The sequence below is a fragment of the Quercus suber genome, unplaced genomic scaffold, assembly GCF_002906115.3.
Source record: "Quercus suber isolate HL8 unplaced genomic scaffold, Cork oak 2.0 scaffold_308, whole genome shotgun sequence".
In the NCBI taxonomy this organism is placed as follows: Eukaryota; Viridiplantae; Streptophyta; class Magnoliopsida; order Fagales; family Fagaceae; genus Quercus; species Quercus suber.
The window spans coordinates 818,530-842,283 of record NW_027069764.1 but is presented as its reverse complement, the minus strand read 5'-3'; the positions used below and the strand labels follow the sequence as shown (position 1 = coordinate 842,283).

General features: G+C 34.0%; 1 protein-coding gene and 1 long non-coding RNA gene across 2 annotated transcripts; both read left to right on the top strand.

The window, feature by feature from the left end:
• The first annotated feature begins 602 nt into the window (after nucleotides 1-602).
• Nucleotides 603-17,739, top strand: LOC111984946 (uncharacterized). The gene is made up of 6 exons (XM_065782616.1): nucleotides 603-977; nucleotides 1,825-2,022; nucleotides 2,293-2,415; nucleotides 14,648-14,685; nucleotides 14,771-14,936; nucleotides 15,958-17,739. Exons 1-6 carry the CDS (start codon nucleotides 897-899, stop codon nucleotides 17,737-17,739), a joined length of 2,388 nt encoding a protein of 795 aa, XP_065638688.1. The 5' UTR covers nucleotides 603-896.
• A 4,551-nt stretch (nucleotides 17,740-22,290) lies between these two features.
• LOC136061574 (uncharacterized) lies at nucleotides 22,291-23,754 on the top strand. The gene is made up of 3 exons (XR_010632701.1): nucleotides 22,291-22,502; nucleotides 22,771-23,095; nucleotides 23,523-23,754. It is a non-coding gene; the product is annotated as an uncharacterized LOC136061574 (long non-coding RNA).

Below are 23,754 nucleotides of genomic sequence, written 5' to 3'. Positions count from 1 at the left end.
ATTTATTAATAATTAATGAGTCCGATTAATGAGCGTCGAATTACATTTAATCAAGATTTAAGTGTTTTTGAAGTGAGCACGACTTTCAATTCCGTTAAAAGGGTATGTTTATTTGTTTTTACTGCTGCCTAATACAGTGAACCTCCTCTTCGATTTTCATGTGTTTTTGAAGTCAACATGACTTTTAGTTAAGCAAAAATAATATTTGTTTTTGTTACTATCTAATTAAGTGAACTTCCTCCTCTATTTTCATCTGTTTTTGAAGTTAACATGACTTTTAGTTAAGTAAAAATGGAATTTGTTTATCTATTTTTGTTACTACATGATGCAGCTAACCTCCTCCTCCATTTTCATGTGTTTTTAAAGTTAACGTGACTTTTAGTTAAGTTAAAAGAGTATTAGTTTATTTGTTTTTGTTACTTCTCAATACAAAAACCTACTCTTGGATCTGTGGCTTAACAATGAAATGGAGTAGAGTTGAGCCGTTGGCAAATTTCATAATTAATTAAATAAATAACGAGCGCACCTAAGCTAGCGACCATTGGGACCGGCAGTTTCAGAATTGCAACAACTTAAAATGAGTTAAATTCCATTGTCATTAGTTACTTATTAGGCTCTCACTCACTCACACACAGACTCTCTCTCTCATTCTTCTCTATGAAACGCCAAAGGTGGAAAATAAAATAACACCCTTCACAACAATGACCAGCTAGCTAACGCTCTCTCTTTCTCTCTCTCTCTCTTTCTCTCTCTCATTACCTGGTTGGTAGTAAATTGATAATGGTGGTTGAGGAGGTGATGGAATTTGTGTTTGAATTGGTGAGAGAGAGAGAGAGTGAGTAAACTAATTAATGTGAACACCAATTATCAAGGAAAAGGATAGAAACCAGAAAACAATGTTCAGGTTGCACAAGAACAGGCATGCCAAATCAGGAGAGAGAGTTGATTTCAACTTCTCCAACTTTAAGGCCCTTCAGGTATTTGCTTTTCTTTTTTTTTTTCACAAACACTTTCAGTGCCTAAGAATTTTGCTTTCAATGAAACATCATTTTTAAAGAACATGGTAATTTGGAATTGTTGGAATCAGATGTGTAATGTACATGTTAGCCCAAACTGCCAATGTTCTTTACAAGTTCTGAATAATGTAGATTCTGATTCATCTGATCACTGAGATAAAAGTTATTAAACCCAGAAAAAACAAAAGGAATGGTGTGAATTATGAGCCAAGAAAACAGTAACATATAGCAGTTAGATGTAGAAAAATTAATGTAGCTAAAGGTTTTAGAAACAGAGGAGGGGGGCAAGTATGATTCTACAATGCTCCTTATTCATTTTGTGGCAACAATCAGTTGTTATGGGATGTTTCTATTAATGGGTATTTGCTAATTGTAGAGATGAATGTGGAATGTTTAGAAATGCAATACAAGGAAACTTTTTGTTGAAGTTGGGCGTAGCGAATGTAGATGCAATTATAACTGTGAATTTTATTATTAATTGTGTGTTCAGCCTCTAGAAAGGATCTAAGAAGTGGAATTATTAACCTTGTTTAGATTTAGGTCCAATGTAGAGTGGATTTGGCGACCCAAACCTTTCAAATCTCACCTGCCAAGGGCTGGAATTTTTACTGTTTATTTGTATACTTATCAAAATTTTCACCTTTGAAAATTATGAGGAACCCTTTATTGTAAAGGTCAGCTACTGCCATATCAAATTAGTCGGGGGGGAATTTTCAGGCTCAGTTGAGCAGTTACAAGTTTTGGAAGGATTTTTTGTTTAGTAGTTACATACTATTTGCTTACTATTAATTTTTTTTTTTGGTAAAAGGTACCAAAAGGCTGGGACAAGTTGGTTGTATCTATTATCTCTGTCGAAACTGGGAAAACAATTGCGAAGTCAAGCAAAGCACTTGTACATAATGGAAGTTGTCAGTGGACGGATTCTATTTCAGAAACTATATGTTTTTCACAGGATGACTCTTCAAAGGAGCTACAGGATTGTTTCTTCAAGCTTGTTGTCTCCATGGTATTGTTGTTTCTACCACATACTCTTTCTTTGGTCATTAACCTTTTTTTTGTCTTCCTTTTCTCTTTCCTGCTAAATGAGATATGATTCATGACATTCTCTCTTTGCCAATTTTCCAGCCTCTAAATAAATTTTGATTGTGCTTCTTGTACTTCTTTTTTATTTCAGTTTATCTATTAGAATGTGTGTGTTATAGACTGGTAGTCATCAGCTCCATCTGTTTAAACATTCTGGTTATCTAAATAATTTTGGATGACTTTCTTACTGTAGGGTTCAGCTAGATCTGGCATCCTTGGAGAGGCTACAGTCAATATGACAGGCTATATGAGTTCACCTGCTCCTGTTCCAGTTTCACTAAGATTGAAAAAGTGCAATCATGGGACAATTTTACAAGTGAGTTGTACAATTGTATGCTATTTGTTTCTTGGTGTTTGTTTAGACTTTGCCACGTTACACATCATTAGGAAAAAAAAATTAGGACCTTCTTCTTGTACCTATCTGATTCTTTTTCCTCCTTCTGGGAGAGATATTTTATGTCTTTATTATGATAGCAACATCCTGTTCTAATTATAAACCTTCTTCAAAGTTTTTAAATTTGGTCCACTTCGTCATTACTTCATATGAAGCTAACAAAGGCCATTATATAACATAGGTATATTATCATTCCTATCGCAGTGGAGAAGCACATAAAGAGTATTGTGTGAACATAGAATACTTATGAAGTTGAAGGAAAAATTTTATTAGACTGCTATTAGACTCAGTATGCGTTGTGGTATTGAAAGTTTGACTGTGAAGAAGTAACAAATTCATGCTAAAATGAGAATATTAAGATGAATAAGTGGAAATACATGGAAAGATAGGATTCAAAATGAGGAAATTAGTTTAAATATAGGGGTAGCCCTATTGATGAAAAGATAAAGAATAGTCGCTTCACATGTTTTGGTCATGTTTAAAGGAGAGTGATTAATGCACCAATTAGAAAGCGTGTGTTGATTCAAGTTAAGGGAATGAAAAAAAGGTAGAGGAAGACCAAGAATAACATTAGTAGAAGTAGTAAAAAAGGACATGTCAATTATGAAAGTAAAAAAGAGTATGACTTTGGATATAATAGAGTGGTGGAAAAGAATACATGTGGCTGACCAACCTGTTTAGGATTCATAGTTGACCCCAAAAATTGTGAGACTAATGCTTGTAGTAGTCTTAGCCAGCTAAGATATTTAAGGGAGTTGAGACAATGACATTAAATGAATGGAAAATCTTGAAAATGATTGTTGATGAGAATCAACTCGCTTGGTACTAAAAATCTAAAGACTGTAGTTGACCTGAAAAATTGATTCAATTTCATCAATTTTGATAAACTATAACTTGTCTCAAAATTTTAAGCTAATAGGAAAGGATGAATTAATCATTTAATCATTATTATGACATTCCTCCTCTCATGTAGGCCCAATCTCCCCCTTAATTAGTGTGCTTAACCTGTGAAAATTTTAATATTTTAAATGGGCGGTAGAGTGGAGACAAAGTTCAAATTCAGGGCTTCTTGCTCTGATTCCATGATTAACTACCTCTTATTCCAAAAGTTTAAGCTAATAGGAAATATGAATTTAATCATTTAAACATTATTTTAACAAATTTTGACATAATTCTAGTCATTAATCTTAATATAAGTTTTTACTGTGCACTGAACTTTGGCAATTATTACAAAATAGTTTCCTCAGTTTTTGTAACTCTAAAGGAATGTACATTGTGGGGGTTGTCTACACAAATCCTTCTTGTCAGTGTGTGCTTGTGATGATATCTTAAGTCAGAATGATTCTGCCCAAGAAACAAACAGGACCAACTTTTTAGTTTTTCAGGCACAGCCTATTTTTAGATTAGTGGGATTTGATATTGGTATTACTAGGACAGACTTTATGAATTTTCCAAAGTTGCTAGCATTATGCAGGCTGAAACAGGATAAGAGGCATGTTCTGTGATAAGATAGTTAAAAACAGATTTTAATAAGTACTGAAGTGGGACTTAAGAATATTTTGTGATTGATTAGATTTTCCGGTATAAGGATGATGTAGAGTAATGGAAATTTGACTTACTAGAGAACGGGATGTTGTAATTAAAGAAAGGGGGTTGCAGATGAGATTGGGGGGGGGGGGGGGGGGATGTTGATCCTTGACTTTTTCTGAAATAGTGATCAAAAACAAACTTCTTAACCACGATCATCATAATCTAGGAGTCTGATTTTTAATCTTATTACTCAACAATGAATAACAAATAAAAGAACTGTAATTTTTTTATTACAAGAAACTAGCATATGCCTTAAGCATGCAAAACTCTACTTAATTTTTTTAGTTCTACTTTTCATTCTCAACAGAATTTTCTGCATCTTTGCTGCAGGTTGTCTAAAAGCCAAAACAACCATTCACAATCTCCTAAAAAATCAATAGCAGAAGATGACATAGTGGCAAAAGAAAGTAATGGACGCACAAAATCATCACTAGAGGCAGAGTTAATAGACATTCGCGAGCGATACCTCCACATGAGCCTCAGATACGCTGAGGTAGAAGCTCAGCGTGAGGAACTTGTGATGAAGCTCAGGGCAACCAAAAATGTAAAAAGATGGTTTTCATGAACTCATGACCATAAACAAGCAACTTCTTGTACTTTTTCAGTCTCCCCAATTCAGGTAGCTTGTTCCACGAATTTTTGAAGTATATAAGATTTCTCAATCCTTTACGTATATTCCAGAGTGTGAGTTATTGTAAAGAAGAATAATACACCCCTAGCCCAAGTTTGTAAATGAAGGAACAATTGAGGCTGACAGGATTATAGAGACGTAAAAGAAATAAAACAAAATGGTTTTCTTTTTCCTTTTCTTTCTTCTTCTTTTATTCTTTATTTTTTATTTTTATACAAACAAGAGGAGGAAAAAGAAGGAAAGAAACCCCAAAGTACAATGTTTTATAATGTGGGAAAATGGAGTAGGCTGGACCTAAAGTGGTTGAATAGGTCTACTTTCCTGAACCACTTTTGAACAAGATTTTTAAAGTAATACAGCAAAATCCAAGATCATTTCAATTGTCACTAGATAAATTCGAATATCATTTCAATATTCTTGTAAGTATACTGTAATTGTTCGTACGGAAGCCATTGGCGGTGCAAAGAGCTTACAAACTAGAGGTATAAAAGAACTTTTTTTAGGGGGGCTGTGTGTGGTAAAGTTTGGTATGAAAACTCAAAGTTGAAGATTCTTTTAATGCATATTGCATAATGCGATTTTTCTCTGCAGTGGTCACAGTGTAGTTGAAGTTGGAAATCGTACGTGGAATTTAGCATATTGTTTGTGTTTGGTATCAAATAATATTCTTCCAAAGCTTCCTGGATACCCGTGTATGTCACCAACCAACAACCAACTCCAGCATCTCTTTTTTCGATTCTCCTTTAGATTTTTGCTTAGCACTTTTGTCCTAATATTCTACCCTATAGAGCTTAGTTCCCCACTCTATTTGAGGGTGCTACAAGAAATTTTTATTAATACTTTTTCTTCTCTTCCTCCATTCTTCCCATTATAACAAATGCGTTTACTTTTTTTTTTTTTTTTTCACCTATCCTTTCAATTCTACTAAATGCGTTTCTACTGGTCATTTTCTAAATGAGTCTGCATACATATCTGAAAAAACAAGCACATATTAAGCAATTTGTTTTTCTTCTTTTTAAAAAAGGAATTTTAATTTACTGCCGCTTCATAGTCATTCTAGAAGTATAAGTGCTTCTGGGGTGTGTAAGACAAGGGTCAAAGTTCAAGTCTCTAAAAGGGAGTTTCAAACATATATACACTTAAATTATATTAAAGTAAAATTTATATCTTGTATTAAAAAATATATAAAGCTTAGTTCCCAACTCTATTTGAGGGTGCTACAAGAAATTTTTATTAATACTTTTTCTTCTCTTCCTCCATTCTTCCCATTATAACAAATGCGTTTACTTTTTTTTCTTTTTTTTTTTCACCTATCCTTTCAATTCTACTAAATGCGTTTCTACTGGTCATTTTCTAAATTAGTCTGCATACATATCTGAAAAAACAAGCACATATTAAGCAATTTTTTTTTTCTTCTTTTTGTAAAAAAGGAATTTTAACTTACTGCCGCTTCATAGTCATTTTAGAAGTATAAGTGCTTTTGAGGTATGTGAGACAAGGGTCAAAGTTCAAGTCTACAAAGGGGAGTTTTACACATATATACACTTAAATTATACTAGAGTAAAATTTATATCTTGTATTAAAAAAAAAAATAGATAATTAACTTAACCCTTCAAGAAATTAGCCTCACTGTCAGTCTCACATGACTAATCAGACTCTTTCAAATGCATTACGCAATCAAGAAATATAATAAAACTTTGTTTATGTTTGAGAGAGTGAAAGAGTGAAATAACTTTATTTAGAATATGAAATCTCACTCAGACAATTAAAGCCAAAGAAAAGTCGAGAATTTTGGTGAACTTTTTCTGAAGGTGTTTTCTGTGTGATTAAAGCCAGAGAGTGCTTTGTATATGTGACCCCAGTTTGGTGCAATATGGACGTAGTTAGCCCCCGCTGTGCCTGGTCGACCACTCAATGAAAATCCATTTCCACAAATCACAAACAATGACAATTCCAATCTTTGCTATCTAATAAGCCTCCCTCTATCTAGAGTTTCTGCTGGTGGCTTAGATTAGGCTAATAAGCACCACCAGACAAAACCAAGTTCTAATCTTACTTCCAATATAGCGGCTATGAATGATTAACCTAATAGACTTCTTTGTAAGAATAATATATATATTTTTAGAAATATAAAAGTAACTTTAGGGATGCAATATTTTTCATAATTTTTTTTTTTACAACAATTGATCTACCTAGTTATAATTAGAGTGATATCACTTTCACTCTAGATGCACATCATTAATCGTTACTACAATTAGAGTGATATTTCACCCCATATGCACATCAATAATCATTATAATTATGGTGGTATATCACTTTCACCCTAGATGCACTACACACTATTAAATCACGATAGATTGTATTAATAGTAAAAAAAATAGCGATATCACTTTCACTCTTGATGCACAATAGATCATATTAATAGTAAAAAAAATAGTGAAGAATATTCTGTCCCAAGACAGGATTAGCAACTAGGATTCACGGTCAACCTCCATAACCCAAAATTGTGCCACATGGCAACCCAAAGTTATCATAGTACATTGCTATTAGAGGAGTATATGTAAAAATCTCCTCATTGGATATGCAACAAGAAAAAGATGAGGAGCAAAGGAAATGCCAATGGCATATCCCATGGAAGATTCTTAAACTTTGTAGACTTCCAATTCACTCTCTCTTTTTTCACCCTAGATGCACTACACACTATTAAATCACAATAGATCATATTAATAGTAAAAAAAATAGCGATATCACTTTCACTCTTGATGCACAATAGATCATATTAATAGTAAAAAAAATAGTGAAGAATATTCTGTCCCAAGACAGGATTAGCAACTAGGATTCACGGTCAACCTCCATAACCCCAAAATTGTGCCACATGGCAAGCCAAAGTTATCATTGTACATTGCTATTAGAGGAGTATATGTAAAAATCTCCTCATTGGATATGCAACAAGAAAAAGATGAGGAGCAAAGGAAATGCCAATGGCATATCCCATGGAAGATTCTTAAACTTTGTAGCCTTCCAATTCACTCTCTCTTTTATTCCTTACTTTCTTTTTTGTTACTTTAATAGAAAGTGATGACGGCACAACTTAAGTCTTCTAAACCTTTTATTGCCCTCATGACCAAGCAAATCCTATAAACAACCAATCCAAGCTTCATGATCAAACCCTCTTAGTACTGCACTATCCCATCATCTTATATGCTTTTGGTTTCTTGACCACCCCTGCCCCCTCCAATGGCACCAACTGATCAAGTGGTGGCGGGAGGGGTGGTCGCTTATTGTGATGGTGGTGGTGGTGATGGTGGTGTGGTTTTACTACGTATATGAGTGTGCTTTTTTTCTTATCTTTTCCCCATGCTGCAGGGCACAGTGGGAAAAGGTAAAGGTTGTTGACGACTGAGAACCGCCTTCTAATGGTGGTTTCTCTTAAAGGGCAACTTGGATCCTTTGGCATTTTCACTTCCTCCTCAGAATCTCTCTTCGCTTTCACCTGCATTTGGGCTCGAGGAAACTTCCATAAAGGGCGAGTCAGATATATATATTATATATTCTGTATGTCATTTTCTCTTTGTTTTGTTTCGATTGTAGTATTATCATGAAATAAATTGCTGCTATGCTATCTTGTTGTATCAGCAAAATCATGTCTAAGTTACTATTATCTGTAACTATGTAGGCCTCTGGCCAAAGTTTATTAATGCAGTTTACAATTGTTGTGTTTGAACTTTAAGCATATCCGAAATTCTTATTGCAGTCTTTGTTGTTATGGGTAAAGTTTGGACTTTATGATTTGTCTTCATCTTTTTTTTCTTTTATTTTTGGGGAGCAACTTTGGACATTTGCTGGAGTGCTATGCTGAGCGAGCTTGTAGTTTCATGTGGTGGAAGAAACCGGGGGACCACGACCCTCCCCCGCCTTTACTTCTTAAATTTTTCCTCTTTTCCTTGATGAAACATAATTAAATGGCCCCTTTAGATTTTCTTAAAATCTTAATTATAACTCATTTAAATGATTAGAGGCATCTTTTCATACCAATTTTATTTTCTAGTGCTCTTAGTTGGGTTTTTTTTTTTTTTTTTTTTTTTAACAATTTTATAGTTAGTAATTGGGAAAGAGAATTCGAATCTTAGTTCTCTTCATAAAAGAGAACATGCAATACCAAAATGACTCTTATGATACATATACATAGTTAGAGAGACCCAAGGTATGAATTTCAAGTTTTCAACAGTCTAATATAATAACAAAAGTCTATTTTGTTCTTATTTAGATTCATCTTTCCTTTTTCTTTTTTCTTTTTTCTTTTTTCTTTTTCATTATTTTAGATATTTTTAAAGTAAGAGTTGGAGATTGAACCTCGATACAAGACTACAATAAGGGATTCATATGCTAATCAACTTAAAGGCCATTGATAAAACATGTTAGGGTTTCACTTTCTAGAATCTCCATTGTTGATATTGTCTTGTGGATGAGACCTTTCTTATTTTGAAATTTAAGAAATTATTTTAAAAGAAAAGATTCATTTTGAATTTTATTTTTTAGTTTTTATTATGGTCATTAATTTATGTTTAAAATTGTATCATAATTATTTGTATAGGAGAAGTGGAACTTTTTCAGAGTCCCACCCAACTCCCCTAATATGAGAGTACTATTTTACACTATCTATAAATAAGATCGATATTAAATACAAGATTCAAAGAATCTGTCAATATCATGTATATTCTACATATCAATGTGTATACATTTCTAAATAAAATTAGTATTACTATGTCAAATTTTTAATTATGAATGGATAAGTATCTCATCAGGCTTAATAAATCCAAATAACCATATGAGGGAGGTGATCAATTTGGCTTTCGTGCCATGTATTATTAATAGGTTGACACCAAAATTAAGAAAATTAAATTGAACATGTAAATCAAAAATTAGATAACAATTAAAAAATAGTTAGGATTCTGATTGTGCTTTGGCTTTAACATAATATATATGATATAGCTAAACTCACCTAAAACCATATTGCATCAAGCTCAGAAATTTGTCCAAAATAATTATCTATGAACAATTCCTCAATACAAGTATTGAGATATTTTCCATCATAACAAATCAATTTTATATTGCTCTCTGTCTCTGCGTACGGCGTTGAAGGTTGTCTGATTAGTGATTTTTGAGATCAATGTTGAAGGCAGTGGCTTGGCCCAATCAACGTTGATGGTTGCGTCTTTTCTTCAATCGATGCCAGCGAGCAATTTTGTGACAAGCTTGCGCCTGAAATGGGTCTTATTATGTTGGGCCTCATGGCGGTGGGTCTTGCGCTTGGGTGGATCTCATGATGAAGGACCTTGTGCCTAGATGGATCTCATGGTGAAGGATCTCATGGTAGTAAGTGATAGTGGTTAAGTGTAACTTGCACATTGGCCAATGTAGAATGCGGTGGTTTTGTTGAAAAATTAGATATATTTGATACAAGTGGGGAATTAGATACATTGGGTTAAAGCTTATATTGGATTGTTTTTTTTTTTTTTTTTATTTAGTTTTTTTACTATTATTTATGGGTTTTATTACACTTTTTATACTATTTATGAGTCTCACTGTACAATTTCAGTTAACTTTTAGATTTATCTACAATACTTTCAGTAAAAAAAAAATTTGTTTCAGTTAAATAAGTTATTTTTAAACGGACCCTAAATAGAGTAGAAAACCAAGCATTCAGCATATATATATATATATATATAGAATTTTTTTCTAAATAACAATAAATATTAAAAAATTTAGTTAGTTGTCACGTTGCAAAAGAATTTTGAAAACTAGCATCTCGAGTGTCTAAAACTCGAGTTCCAAGATAAAAATCAAGTTTTTGAGGTTTGATTTGTAAAAAAAATTCAAGTGAAAATCGAGTTTTAAAAACTCGAGTTTAGAAAACGCCCCTATATGGCTTAAAAACGTCACTATAGGGCTTAAAAATGGAGTTATAAAAAAAATTTAGCAGGAAAACGCCACTATAGGGCTTTAAAACGTCAGTATAGGGCATAAAAACGCCACTATAGGGCTCACTGAACCTGGTATTAAGCACTTATGAAAAAATTTGGCAGAAAAACGCCGCTATAGAGCTTTAAAACGTCACTATAAGACTTAAAAACGCCACTATAGAGGCAATAAAACTATAATTTTTTTTGCATGGAACTCGAGTTTGTGAAACTCGAGATTTGTATAAATAGATCTCGATTTTCTAAAACTCGAGATACCTAATTTCCTTTATAGTTTCACACGTTGTCTAACTAACCAAATTCTCTTCTTAACCATTATTATTCTGCCCATTCCCCCATATATATATATATGTGAATGTGAATTGAAGTTTGTTAAAATAGCATTGGTGGAGGATTTTAGACCAAAATTAACTAAAATTGCGTTAAAATTAATGTGAATGCTCTAATATATATAGCTCCTACTATGTGCTTTCATGTTGCTTCATAAATTCATGATGCTTCCTACAATTAACAATCATTACACTCCATAAATTTATCATGCTAAAAACATTGCTGCTTTGAGAGCTAGTGTTATTATTATTTTTTTTTTGGTGTTTTGTTAAGTGATATATTCTTTTCTCTAATTTTTTTTGGTAATAATCTAACGCGATATGCTTACTTACTAACCAAAAAAAAAATCTTGATCTCATTTGATTAAAGGCATAAAACCCATTTTCGTTCCTATATTTTCATGTGATTATTACTTTAGTCCCTAACTTTTTTTCACCGCTTTTAGTCTCTATCCTAGAAAACGTGTTTCCTTTTTGTCCTTGCCGTTACATCAGAGATAGAAATTGCACAGGTGACAAACGGCATAAGTTAAGAACATTAAAATAATAATAATAATTTTTATTTTAGCATGAAAAAAAATGCCACGTCATCATTTAAATTAAAAAAAATAATTTATTAATTTTAACTATAATAAAAAAATTTAAAAACAAAAAATTACATTAATTGAGATCTAAGGATGTCTTGGACAAGAATAACAAGAACATAAACCCACATTTAAGAACACAAAATTAAAATCCAAAAACATAAACCTAGAAACATAAAAACAAAAACAACAGATCTTCCTTGTCAACCAAACACAAACCCAGCAACTGATTTTTCTTATCAACCAAACACAAAAACAACAAACACAAACCCAAAAATCAGTAAGAATACAAAAACAACCCCAACAATCCCGCTAATTCATCTTTACCCTAGAAGATAAATTGGTCCCAGCACCCACATCCTCATATTCGTCAAACAAGCTTTCTAGGATAGGGCCAAGCTCTGAGGCATTAAGTAATCCCTCACATCAATGAGTTCTTTCATGAAATTAGGGAGCTGAATCAACAGCGAAGTTGGCAGGGGCTTGGGCTTATCGTCGGTAGACATGGCAAAACGGGTCAGACCCGTTTGACCCGCGACCCGTTTGACCCGTTTAAAAATGACCCGTTTTGACCCGTACCTGTTTTGACCCGCGACCCGATTGACCCGACCCGAACCCGACCCGACCCGCCCGTTTTTCCACGTTTACCAACGTTGAGTAGATTGAGATTGAGGTGTAATTCTTATAAGATATTTACTTATTCTTCTTTACTTAATATATTATGTACTCCATTATAGTTTGTCATTCTTTACTTGCCACCTTCATTTTCTCTTCCTACTTTAAACATATCAAAAATTATACCAAGATTAGCTTCTAGAAAGCTGGAATAAGAGTTGCACCAAATTTAGGTATCAAGTGTTTAGTGGTAATTGGTAAGTGGTAATAGTATCACCAATGAAAATCTAATCACAGTTAAGGAACTTAGAAACAATTGACAAATTGCATCTATTTCNGGGACAATTTTACAAGTGAGTTGTACAATTGTATGCTATTTGTTTCTTGGTGTTTGTTTAGACTTTGCCACGTTACACATCATTAGGAAAAAAAAATTAGGACCTTCTTCTTGTACCTATCTGATTCTTTTTCCTCCTTCTGGGAGAGATATTTTATGTCTTTATTATGATAGCAACATCCTGTTCTAATTATAAACCTTCTTCAAAGTTTTTAAATTTGGTCCACTTCGTCATTACTTCATATGAAGCTAACAAAGGCCATTATATAACATAGGTATATTATCATTCCTATCGCAGTGGAGAAGCACATAAAGAGTATTGTGTGAACATAGAATACTTATGAAGTTGAAGGAAAAATTTTATTAGACTGCTATTAGACTCAGTATGCGTTGTGGTATTGAAAGTTTGACTGTGAAGAAGTAACAAATTCATGCTAAAATGAGAATATTAAGATGAATAAGTGGAAATACATGGAAAGATAGGATTCAAAATGAGGAAATTAGTTTAAATATAGGGGTAGCCCTATTGATGAAAAGATAAAGAATAGTCGCTTCACATGTTTTGGTCATGTTTAAAGGAGAGTGATTAATGCACCAATTAGAAAGCGTGTGTTGATTCAAGTTAAGGGAATGAAAAAAAGGTAGAGGAAGACCAAGAATAACATTAGTAGAAGTAGTAAAAAAGGACATGTCAATTATGAAAGTAAAAAAGAGTATGACTTTGGATATAATAGAGTGGTGGAAAAGAATACATGTGGCTGACCAACCTGTTTAGGATTCATAGTTGACCCCAAAAATTGTGAGACTAATGCTTGTAGTAGTCTTAGCCAGCTAAGATATTTAAGGGAGTTGAGACAATGACATTAAATGAATGGAAAATCTTGAAAATGATTGTTGATGAGAATCAACTCGCTTGGTACTAAAAATCTAAAGACTGTAGTTGACCTGAAAAATTGATTCAATTTCATCAATTTTGATAAACTATAACTTGTCTCAAAATTTTAAGCTAATAGGAAAGGATGAATTAATCATTTAATCATTATTATGACATTCCTCCTCTCATGTAGGCCCAATCTCCCCCTTAATTAGTGTGCTTAACCTGTGAAAATTTTAATATTTTAAATGGGCGGTAGAGTGGAGACAAAGTTCAAATTCAGGGCTTCTTGCTCTGATTCCATGATTAACTACCTCTTATTCCAAAAGTTTAAGCTAATAGGAAATATGAATTTAATCATTTAAACATTATTTTAACAAATTTTGACATAATTCTAGTCATTAATCTTAATATAAGTTTTTACTGTGCACTGAACTTTGGCAATTATTACAAAATAGTTTCCTCAGTTTTTGTAACTCTAAAGGAATGTACATTGTGGGGGTTGTCTACACAAATCCTTCTTGTCAGTGTGTGCTTGTGATGATATCTTAAGTCAGAATGATTCTGCCCAAGAAACAAACAGGACCAACTTTTTAGTTTTTCAGGCACAGCCTATTTTTAGATTAGTGGGATTTGATATTGGTATTACTAGGACAGACTTTATGAATTTTCCAAAGTTGCTAGCATTATGCAGGCTGAAACAGGATAAGAGGCATGTTCTGTGATAAGATAGTTAAAAACAGATTTTAATAAGTACTGAAGTGGGACTTAAGAATATTTTGTGATTGATTAGATTTTCCGGTATAAGGATGATGTAGAGTAATGGAAATTTGACTTACTAGAGAACGGGATGTTGTAATTAAAGAAAGGGGGTTGCAGATGAGATTGGGGGGGGGGGGGGGGTAATTTACAAATAATGTATGTTTTTCTATAGTTGGAATTTGGCTACAGTAGTTTTATGTTGATATTAGCTCAGTTTAAAAGGATGAATCTTGATCGTTACATATTTATTGGTATGTGGGTGAGAACATGAATTACTTGTACTTTGTTGAGAATTCATTTTTCTTTACATTTTAATCTCTCCCCTGACATTAAGAATTTTCCATGTCTTTACTCTTTTAGCATAGAACATTTTGGGATTTTAGTAGTAAATATAGTTGTGCTTGTGCACTAGTTAAAATTGCTCAGTTTTCCTTACATATCTGATTTGCAGGTAAAAATTCATTGCCTATCACCAAGAACAAAACTCAGGTTGGAATTCTATGGTGGATGTCTTCATCATTATATGGTTGTTAACATTCTGTTTGGTTATGAAGATTTACTGCACATTTTTCAGGGATGAAGAATCGAAAGAGACAAACTTCCATTCCGATCAAGAATCAAACTTTCATGATCTGGAATCTAAGTCAGAAGGATCTGAAAGTACATTTGCAAGGAGTATTGAATCTTCCTCTAGTAAAGATTTGGGCTCTACAGTGGACCCAGGAGAACCAGGGAGTAGGGTATGATTACAATTTCTGCTCAAAAGTGGCTACATCTCTGTCTTGTTGGAACTTAATCATATTAGCATCTCAATCTGTACTCGTCATAGATTTATGGTTCCACTAACGTTTTTCAATTGATGTTTACTTTTGTTAGAATATTTGATTTATATAGAGTATCTTTTAGTTTGAATCAAGCATTGATTCTCTTGCTTCCTTGAGGACTACTCTGGCATACTTTTCTTATATGTTTCAATGTAACTTATATGGAATCCCCTTTATGGGTCTAACTATAACACACCTTCATAGTAAAGATGTAGTCATCAATGGCTTTCAATGTGGACATAGGCCGTCAGGCCAAACCATGTAGTTCCTGAGTGCATCCGCTTTCTGTTTCTGTCACTAACCCTCAACCCTAAACATCAACTTTAACAGCTTTTAATACATAATATGATGTGGTGAGTCTTGGATTCAGCTTAATAAGTTATTTTTAAACATGATTGAAGCACTTCTTTAGTTATGATATCTAACTTGGAGATCTCTAGTTATCGTGCATTGTCAGAAACTTGGGAGATTATCAGAAACTGGGGTGATTCTTCTAACGCTCTGTAACTCTAGCTCATTTGAGCCTAAAAAGGACCTGAAAGCCTTCTTCGGTTTTTCCTTTCAGTAGTTAAGTAAAAATCCAAGCCCAGAATCTTTTGGGCTCATAAATCACACTATCTAGCCTTTAATACTGCACCTTCCATTTAGTCCTTCCTGTTATTCTTCAGCATCTTGATTGCTTGACAGTATATTATTGGGTTATGATCTTGAAGCCATATTGGAAGTCAAATTAAAAATTTGTTCCGTTTTGTGAAAATTCAATTATGCATTAAGTTGTATTCCATTTGAACATAGCAATCAAGAGTCTCCTTTAAATTAGCCCACCATTTTATCCGATTCATGTAGTACACATCCTGTGGAATAGTTATTACACAAAGATATTGTCAACAAGCCTTATGTACCTTGAAACTGACATGATCACCTTGCTTCACTGTAGGGAACAAGTTTCTCTGCATCAGGTTCACATTACAGCTATGATTCAGCTGAGGGTTCCATTGGGAAGGAGATGTTCTCCCCAGGAAGCAACTTAAGTAGTGATCGACACAGTCCCATTGGAAGACAAGAATCGATCAGCTCCCAAAATGGTGTGCCTTCTGGCAGCAATCCAAGTAGTGATCCTGTTCAATCAAATCATTCATCATTTAGTTCAAGGCTAACAGGGTCAGGAAACCAGAATAGTAGGCAAGATTTTGAAACATCGTCTTTGAAACCTGCTGGTTCTCCAAAAAACCTTACGGAAACTGCACAAGATTCAGTTGGAGAGCTTCATGCAGAGGCTAAGATGTGGGAGAGGAATGCCCGCAAGCTGATGCTTGATTTGGATATACTGAGGAAGGAATTCTCTGATCAGTCCAAAAAGGAGGAAAATTTGAAAAAGGAGCTTTCAGCAGCATTTTCAGAACGCGATGAATTAAAGAAAGAGGTTGAACAATTGAAATTGTCACCAGAGAAGCCTATGGCGAAACAAACAGTGACTGAGGATTCAAAATTTCAAGATGACGGCCTATCCCATATTGAAAAGGAACTGAAAGATGAATTAAAGTTTCAGAAAGAGTCCAATGCCAATTTGGCTCTGCAATTGCAGAGGAGTCAAGCATCAAACCTTGAGCTTGTTTCTGTTCTTCAGGAGCTGGAAGAGACCATAGAAAAGCAGAAATTTGAGATGGAGAATATTTCGGCATCACAATCAAAATTTGGTGATATTGATAACTTCATTGAAGTAAATATAGAGGAAAACAGAAATTTAATGCTCCAGCTGCAACAATTGCAGGAATCAGAGAAGAGTTTGCAAGTTAAGGTGCATCTGCTGGAAGAGGCCTTGGGGGATAAAAATCATCATATAGAGAACAAAGGGAGTCTGAACAACCAAACCCTTTTGGAAATTGAGTCAGAAGAATACAAAGGAAAATTATATGCTAAAGAAGAAGAAATCATCAGTTTAAAAGCAAATTCATCGGAGTCTCTCAAAGGTAGACAATTTCCAGAAATGGGGTCCTTAAATGATGGTGATGTGAATATGATCAGAGAAATTCAAGTATTGAAAGAAAAAGTGCAGGAGCTAGAGAGGGATTGCAATGAGCTGACAGATGAAAACCTAGAGCTTTTATTCAAGCTTAAGGAAGCAACAAAGAATTCCATGGTAGGAGGCACTTCTTTTGATCTTCCACCCCATGAGCTGTTAAATAACTCTTTTACTAGCATTGAGTCTGAAGTGAGTGAACATAAATCCCAAACAAACTATCTGGAAGATAAGTTAAAGAGGAAAAGTCTGAGGGAGGCTGAAGATAATGATGACATTTCAACTCAAGAACTTGAGAGTTTGAATGTGGAACTGGAAGTTAAAGTCACAGAACTGGGTAAGGAATTGGCTGACAAAATTTCTGAGATTGAAAAACTTCAGTCTAAGCTGCAGTCTAAAGAACAGGAGATTGGAGTTCTTAGACAGTGTCAAAGAGAATTAAAGGCTAGTGTCTCTAATCTTCAGAAGGAAAAAATCCAGTCAGAGGAACAAATGGAAGCTGTGCAAGTAGAAAGTGATATCACATCTAAATGCTTGAGTGAATTGCGAAATGATTTAATGGCACTTAGCAGCAGCTTGGATTCCCATGTCTCTGCCAATAAGTTTCTTGAAAGAAAATCTTCAGAGCTAGAAAATTATGTACTCCATTATAGTTTGTCATTCTTTACTTGCCACCTTCATTTTCTCTTCCTACTTTAAACATATCAAAAATTATACCAAGATTAGCTTCTAGAAAGCTGGAATAAGAGTTGCACCAAATTTAGGTATCAAGTGTTTAGTGGTAATTGGTAAGTGGTAATAGTATCACCAATGAAAATCTAATCACAGTTAAGGAACTTAGAAACAATTGACAAATTGCATCTATTTCTAAAAAAAAAAAAAAAAACCTTGTTTGAAAAATACGGGTCAACTCGACTCGTCCCGCGACCCGTTTGACCCGCGACCCGTTTGACCTGCAACCAGATTGACTCGACCCGAACCGACCCGACCCGACCGTTTTGCCATGTCTAATCATCGGCCCATCACGACTTCCTCTTCCGCGGCTCGCCGCCTCGATTCGACCTTGTTCTTTATAACTTCATAGTCTGACTCGAGTTGGATCTTTGCAATTTCTAAGGACTTGAGATTCTCTTCCAGCTTGCGAACGTAGTCCGCCCACTCGGACACGAGTGGCCATGCGCACGAAACAACATCCTTGACTAGGCCCACCAACTCGCCCACAGACATTGGTATTTATTTTATGTAAAGAAAATTTTGAACTAAAAATGACAAGAAAGGAGCAATGAGAGAAGCACTAATGGTGGAAAAAGGAGAGAGAAGGATTGGATCTAGTAGTGTTTAAAGTGTTGCTCTGGACTGGGTAGTAGAGGCCACTTGATTTGAATGATTGTTTAGGTACAAGGAAGGATTGGATCATGGTGAGGAGCATTTTGATGTTATTCTTGAGGACGTCGATCTTGATGACATGCTAATCTGTGGAATTGGATCTAAAACACTGAAACAGAGTAGAATTCGGTGATACAGAGAGTGACACTCCGAAAAGTAAACGGGAGGAAAATAGTCAATAGACTTGGATTTTTTTAATAGTCAATAGATCAGTTGCTGAGTTTGTGTTTGTTACTTTTGTGTTTGGTTGATAAGGAAGATTTGTTGTTTTTGTGTTTGTGATTTTTGGATTTTAATTTTTTGTTCTTAGAATTGGGTTTATGTTATTGTTGTTTTTGTCTAAGACACCCTTAGATCTCAATTAATGTAATTTTTTGTTTTTAATTTTTTTATTTAGTTAAAATTAATAATTTTTTTTTTAATTTAGATGCTGACGTGATATTTTTTAATGCTAAAATAAAATTTATTATTATTATTTTAATGTTCTTAACTTATGCCTTTTGCCACCTGTGCAATTTCTGTCTCTGATGTAATAACAGGGACAAAAACAAGATGTGTTTTTCAAGATAGGGACTAAAAGCGGTGAAAAAAAAGGTTAAGGACTAAAGTGAGAATTGCGTGAAAATGTAGGTACGAAAATGAGTTTTATGCTTTGATTAAATATTGGCTGTAAGTGGGCAACATTTCAAAGGAACAAAGGAACTACAACAAAATTTACACCTAAGTCTAAACAATGCTAATTCTTGCAAACATATAAGCACCATGCTAAGAAAGAGAAGTCTCTTTTCAACTCAGGCCAACTAGGGTTTGGCTGGAGAGACTTTGATGATTAAGTTAGTAACCCAACAATAGATAAAAAGTGACATAGTAATACCTGGGTTCACTAGCTAAAGACTAATTGGTGATAAACATTTCTACTCCAGGTTGCGCATCTTTAACTGTTTTAAAAGGTTATAAGTTCAGGATCCTAAGTTGAGCTTTGGGTGACCTTAAAAATTCCAAGAAGTTAAAGGAACTTACTAAGACTTCTTCTAATACTTTATGGAGTTCTATAAGGTTCCATTTACTTAATGTTAAATGTCATAAGAGAGCAGAGATTTGGGATATTAACATTATAGACTTTATATGGGCTAGCCCGTTTGCATGGCTGGCCAACATTTTGAGATTTTGGGCTTTGGCCTTATTTTTGTGATCATGAATACAATATATCATGTTTATTGTGTCTTCGGGTAGAAATTATTTTTACCCATGTCTGCGTTTCTAGTGTTTCAGTGGTTTCATGCCTTTTTATTTTTTATTTTTTATTTTTATTTTTTAAATTTTTATTTTATTTTATTTTATTTTTAATTTGAGGAGCACGTGAACACAGACCTGCCAGTGGGTCCCGTGCACACTACCTCGTTGACAACCAAAATTTGCACTGGAATGACACTGTTTAGTGGATCCGTGCACTGTTCGCAGGACTCATAAACCTTTTTTTTTTTCAACAATTTTTCATTAAAAATGGGTCTTACGACACTATTTACACATTTAAAAATTATTTTACTACAATATTTTCAGTTTTTAGCAAAATAATTTGTATCCAAATATATCATTAATATTCATAACAATGCATTAATTGTAGCCGGTTATGATTAATAAGTACATCCACCAATGGCAAATACATGGTATGTATAACTTTTACATCATTTTATACGTTTCCTAAATTTTTGTGCTTGTTATGTTAGGGGGCTGAACTTGATCGGCAAGTAAAACATGATGCACATACAGTGTATGTAGTATGAGTGTTTCTGTCCTCAACAACCATGAGCTCTATTTTCAATTGGATCCTATTGAGTATATCCTTGTCCTACTAATGGCATTTTTTTTGGTTTTTTTAGGTTTTTGGTGGTGGGTTTTGGGATTTTTATTGAGTAGAGAATAAAAATGAGGGTATTGATAGGCAGTGATGAGTTCATCAAAGATTTGGGTGGAAAATAAGAATTAGTAGAAAGTTTTGTGGCCAGGGATAAGAAAAGAAGAGAAAAAGAAAAACAAAGCAAATTGAAAAAAAGAGATGTATTTATATATTGGTTAAAGTACTAATTTGATCCTTCAACTATTTAAAAATAGATAAATATATTTAAATAAGCTGTTGACTTGTTCATTTTACGTCAATAAAACATTTTTTATCTGTTGTGATTGAGCATCAAATTAGCACTTTTTTTTCTTCTATTTTTTTAGAAGAAAGTAAGCAATTTTTTTTAGAGAGAAAAAAGTAAGCATCTATTTACATCTTAAGTGAATTAGACTTAAACAAGTATATAATAAAATTATTATTAAAAAATTTTATAAGACCAAATTGATAAAATTAATTAATTTTAGGGTAAATTTTCTTAAACATTTGGCGTAATGTCAATTAGGTTCAAAATATTTTAAAACTGATCAATTTGGTCCTGAAGACAATATAATCCCTAACACTGTTAAATCATCCGTTAGTTTCTCTCCTTCACTGTAACTCTCTGCTCCGGCTAGAAAGCAAGCAAAAATCATTCTCATCTTCCTAGAGCACAACCAAAGTTTACCAATGGCAGAATATTATGAGTATCAAACCAACCTTATCCTCATCTGATTCTAGCGTGAATATTGAAGCACAAGACAATCCCAGCTAGTTCAAACATCCTGTGAAGATAACCACAAGACAAAGCCAAACATTATAAGATAACCACAAGACAAAACCAACCATTATCTGATAAGAGGTTGCTAAAATCTTGCAATGTGAAATTCAAATAAATATGTAATCTGTACAGAACTTTTATATATACGTACGAACTCCCAAAACAATTGTTGCCATTATTTTCAGTCTCTACATCTATTTTTAGTTCTAGGAAAATCTACAAGTCAGAGCTTGCAGTCACTGTAAATTCCCAGACCCAGATGATGTTTCATCTCGTTACTCTTTTCTCTTCATTCTTCCCACTCCCCCTCTAACCTCAGATCTGCCGCCACCACCACCGGCCATAAAATCCAGCCACACCCACAACAACAAAACCCAAATCCAAAAAATCTATAGCAAACCACTACAAATCCACCCTCCTTCTGCGTATCGAGCTCCTTTGACTGAGAGTGGAGTGAAAGAGCGATGGTGTTTATAGTTCTGATCTTTTGTTATGCTTTAGGTTTAGAGTTTGAAGAATTCGATGGTATTTTGATATATATGCGTCTGAATTGGGCTTTGGAGAGAGAGAGGAACAGATGGATGAGAGGGAAAGAGAGTGGGTAGAGAGAGACAGGTTTGAGAAAGAAATAAAAAAATATGGAAATTAACGGTGTTTAAGGATGAACTTGGTCAATTTCAAAATGTTTAGGACTTATATGACATTACTCCAAAGTTCAGGGGTATAAAAATTAAAAAAAAACAATGTTCAAACCTGAATGGGCAAACAAAATAAAGAAGATGTTTTACCTTTTTGGGCTTTAAGCTGATCTTGCCATTTGCTTGTTCCTGTCGGCCTGTTTAATCTGTTACTCTCTCTCTCTCTGTCTCTTCTATCTCTTCTGTCTGTTTCTCTGAGTTGTTCAGTTCAGCTTCCAATTCCAACGAAACCCAGAACCCCTCTCTCTCTCTCTCCTCAATTCCGCCTCCAAAACCCTAATTCCGATCCCCAATCCGAACCAATTCCTCATGTTTTTCCTCTAAATTTATCTGGTACATTCCTCTTTCCTCAATTCCATCCTAAACCCTAGAAATTAGGGTTTTTGTTGTTGTGGTGCAGTTTGATCATTTTGTTTATGGATTTTTTTTTTTTTTTTTTTTTTCAGGTTTTGGGGGCTGAATTTGCGAGAGCTATGAATTTTTGTTTTTGAAATCAAAGAATTTAATACTAATGTGACATATCTCTTTGAAATAGTGCAGAAAAAGCATCCTGAACTAGTTCTCCCAAACCTAGGGGATAATGAGAAAATGAAGGAATCAGGGTTTGTTGTTCCTCAGGACATTCCTGATCACAGCTGGTTAAAACGAAGATTAGATGCTGCTCCAAATAGATATGGTATAAGACCAGGAAGACATTGGGATGGAGTTGACCGTAGTAATGGTTGGTTCATTTCCATCATCCTTTAGTCAGATGTTTCTTTATTTTTCTCGAGAAGCTATGGATCTTGCCTTAGCATCTTCCTGTGTGCCATGATGTGGTGATCCCAATCATTTAGTCATTTCCCTTTATAGTGAACTTGTGTGAGTGAGAGAGAGAGAGATCATTGGCCACAGGAAGATTCTTATGCACTAAAGAAGCAAAAAAATTATTTTGAAAAGTATGTTTAGCTATCAGAAGTGATTAATTTCTGTTGTTTTACCTCTTGTAGGATTTGAGAAGGGATTGTTCAAAAGGATGAATGAGAAACGAGCTACAGAAACAGAAGCATATCTTTGGTCTGTCTCTGATATGTGACTTGGAAGTGTATGGATTAAGATGATGGCAATATGCTTTTTATGTGTTTCTGGAAAAGACACCAAGTATTCTCAGCACCAACTGAAAATATGTTCCATAAATTAATTGGTGGCAGTGGTGTGCAGTTGAGCTTCCTTTACTGCTCAATAGCAGCAGCTGTTTCCTTTGCAATTGAAATTCTGTACTCATGATGCTTAGTTGTAGAATTCCAACTCTGCAGAGATGCTGTAACAATCCAGGTAATTTTTGTTGCTTGGCTGCGGATTTCAACTCTATGTTGTTGTAAAGAAACATAGTCCTGGCATGTGACCATAGTGATCTTTTAGAATGTCATATGGCCTTATTGAAAGATCTGAAAACTTTTTTGGCTAAAAGGTCTTTAAACTGACTTTTTTTAATAGCTTTTTTATATTTTACATGAAGTGGTATTAAAACTTTCCTTAAATGGTTCATTAATAAATGTCCATAGGACACATTAATTGGACTCTTGAACAAATATTTTTCATGATTTGTATCATTCTTGTAACTGAATGGCATATAACAATTTAGTTGAAAGTATAAAAAAGTATTTTCTCATTTCAACTTTGCTTTGGAGGAATTCTGAAAGGAAGAATATGAAGTTGTCATGAATTCTACGTACTTATAATTTGATTCATTTCCAACCAGGATGCTATATGGATTACTGTAGATCCATGAGGATTATAAAATTTTCAGTCGGCAGGCAGTTAAAGACTGACAAGTCCTCTCACTAAAGAAGTCCAGATAGGTAAATTGCTTGATGTAGATACCAGCTGAACCTATTATGGGTGTGAAGTAAAGAATACTTTCCATTTTCCTTTGATCACAGTGGTCAAACACTGTGTATCTACTCCAGTGATGATCTACTGTTTTTTTTTTT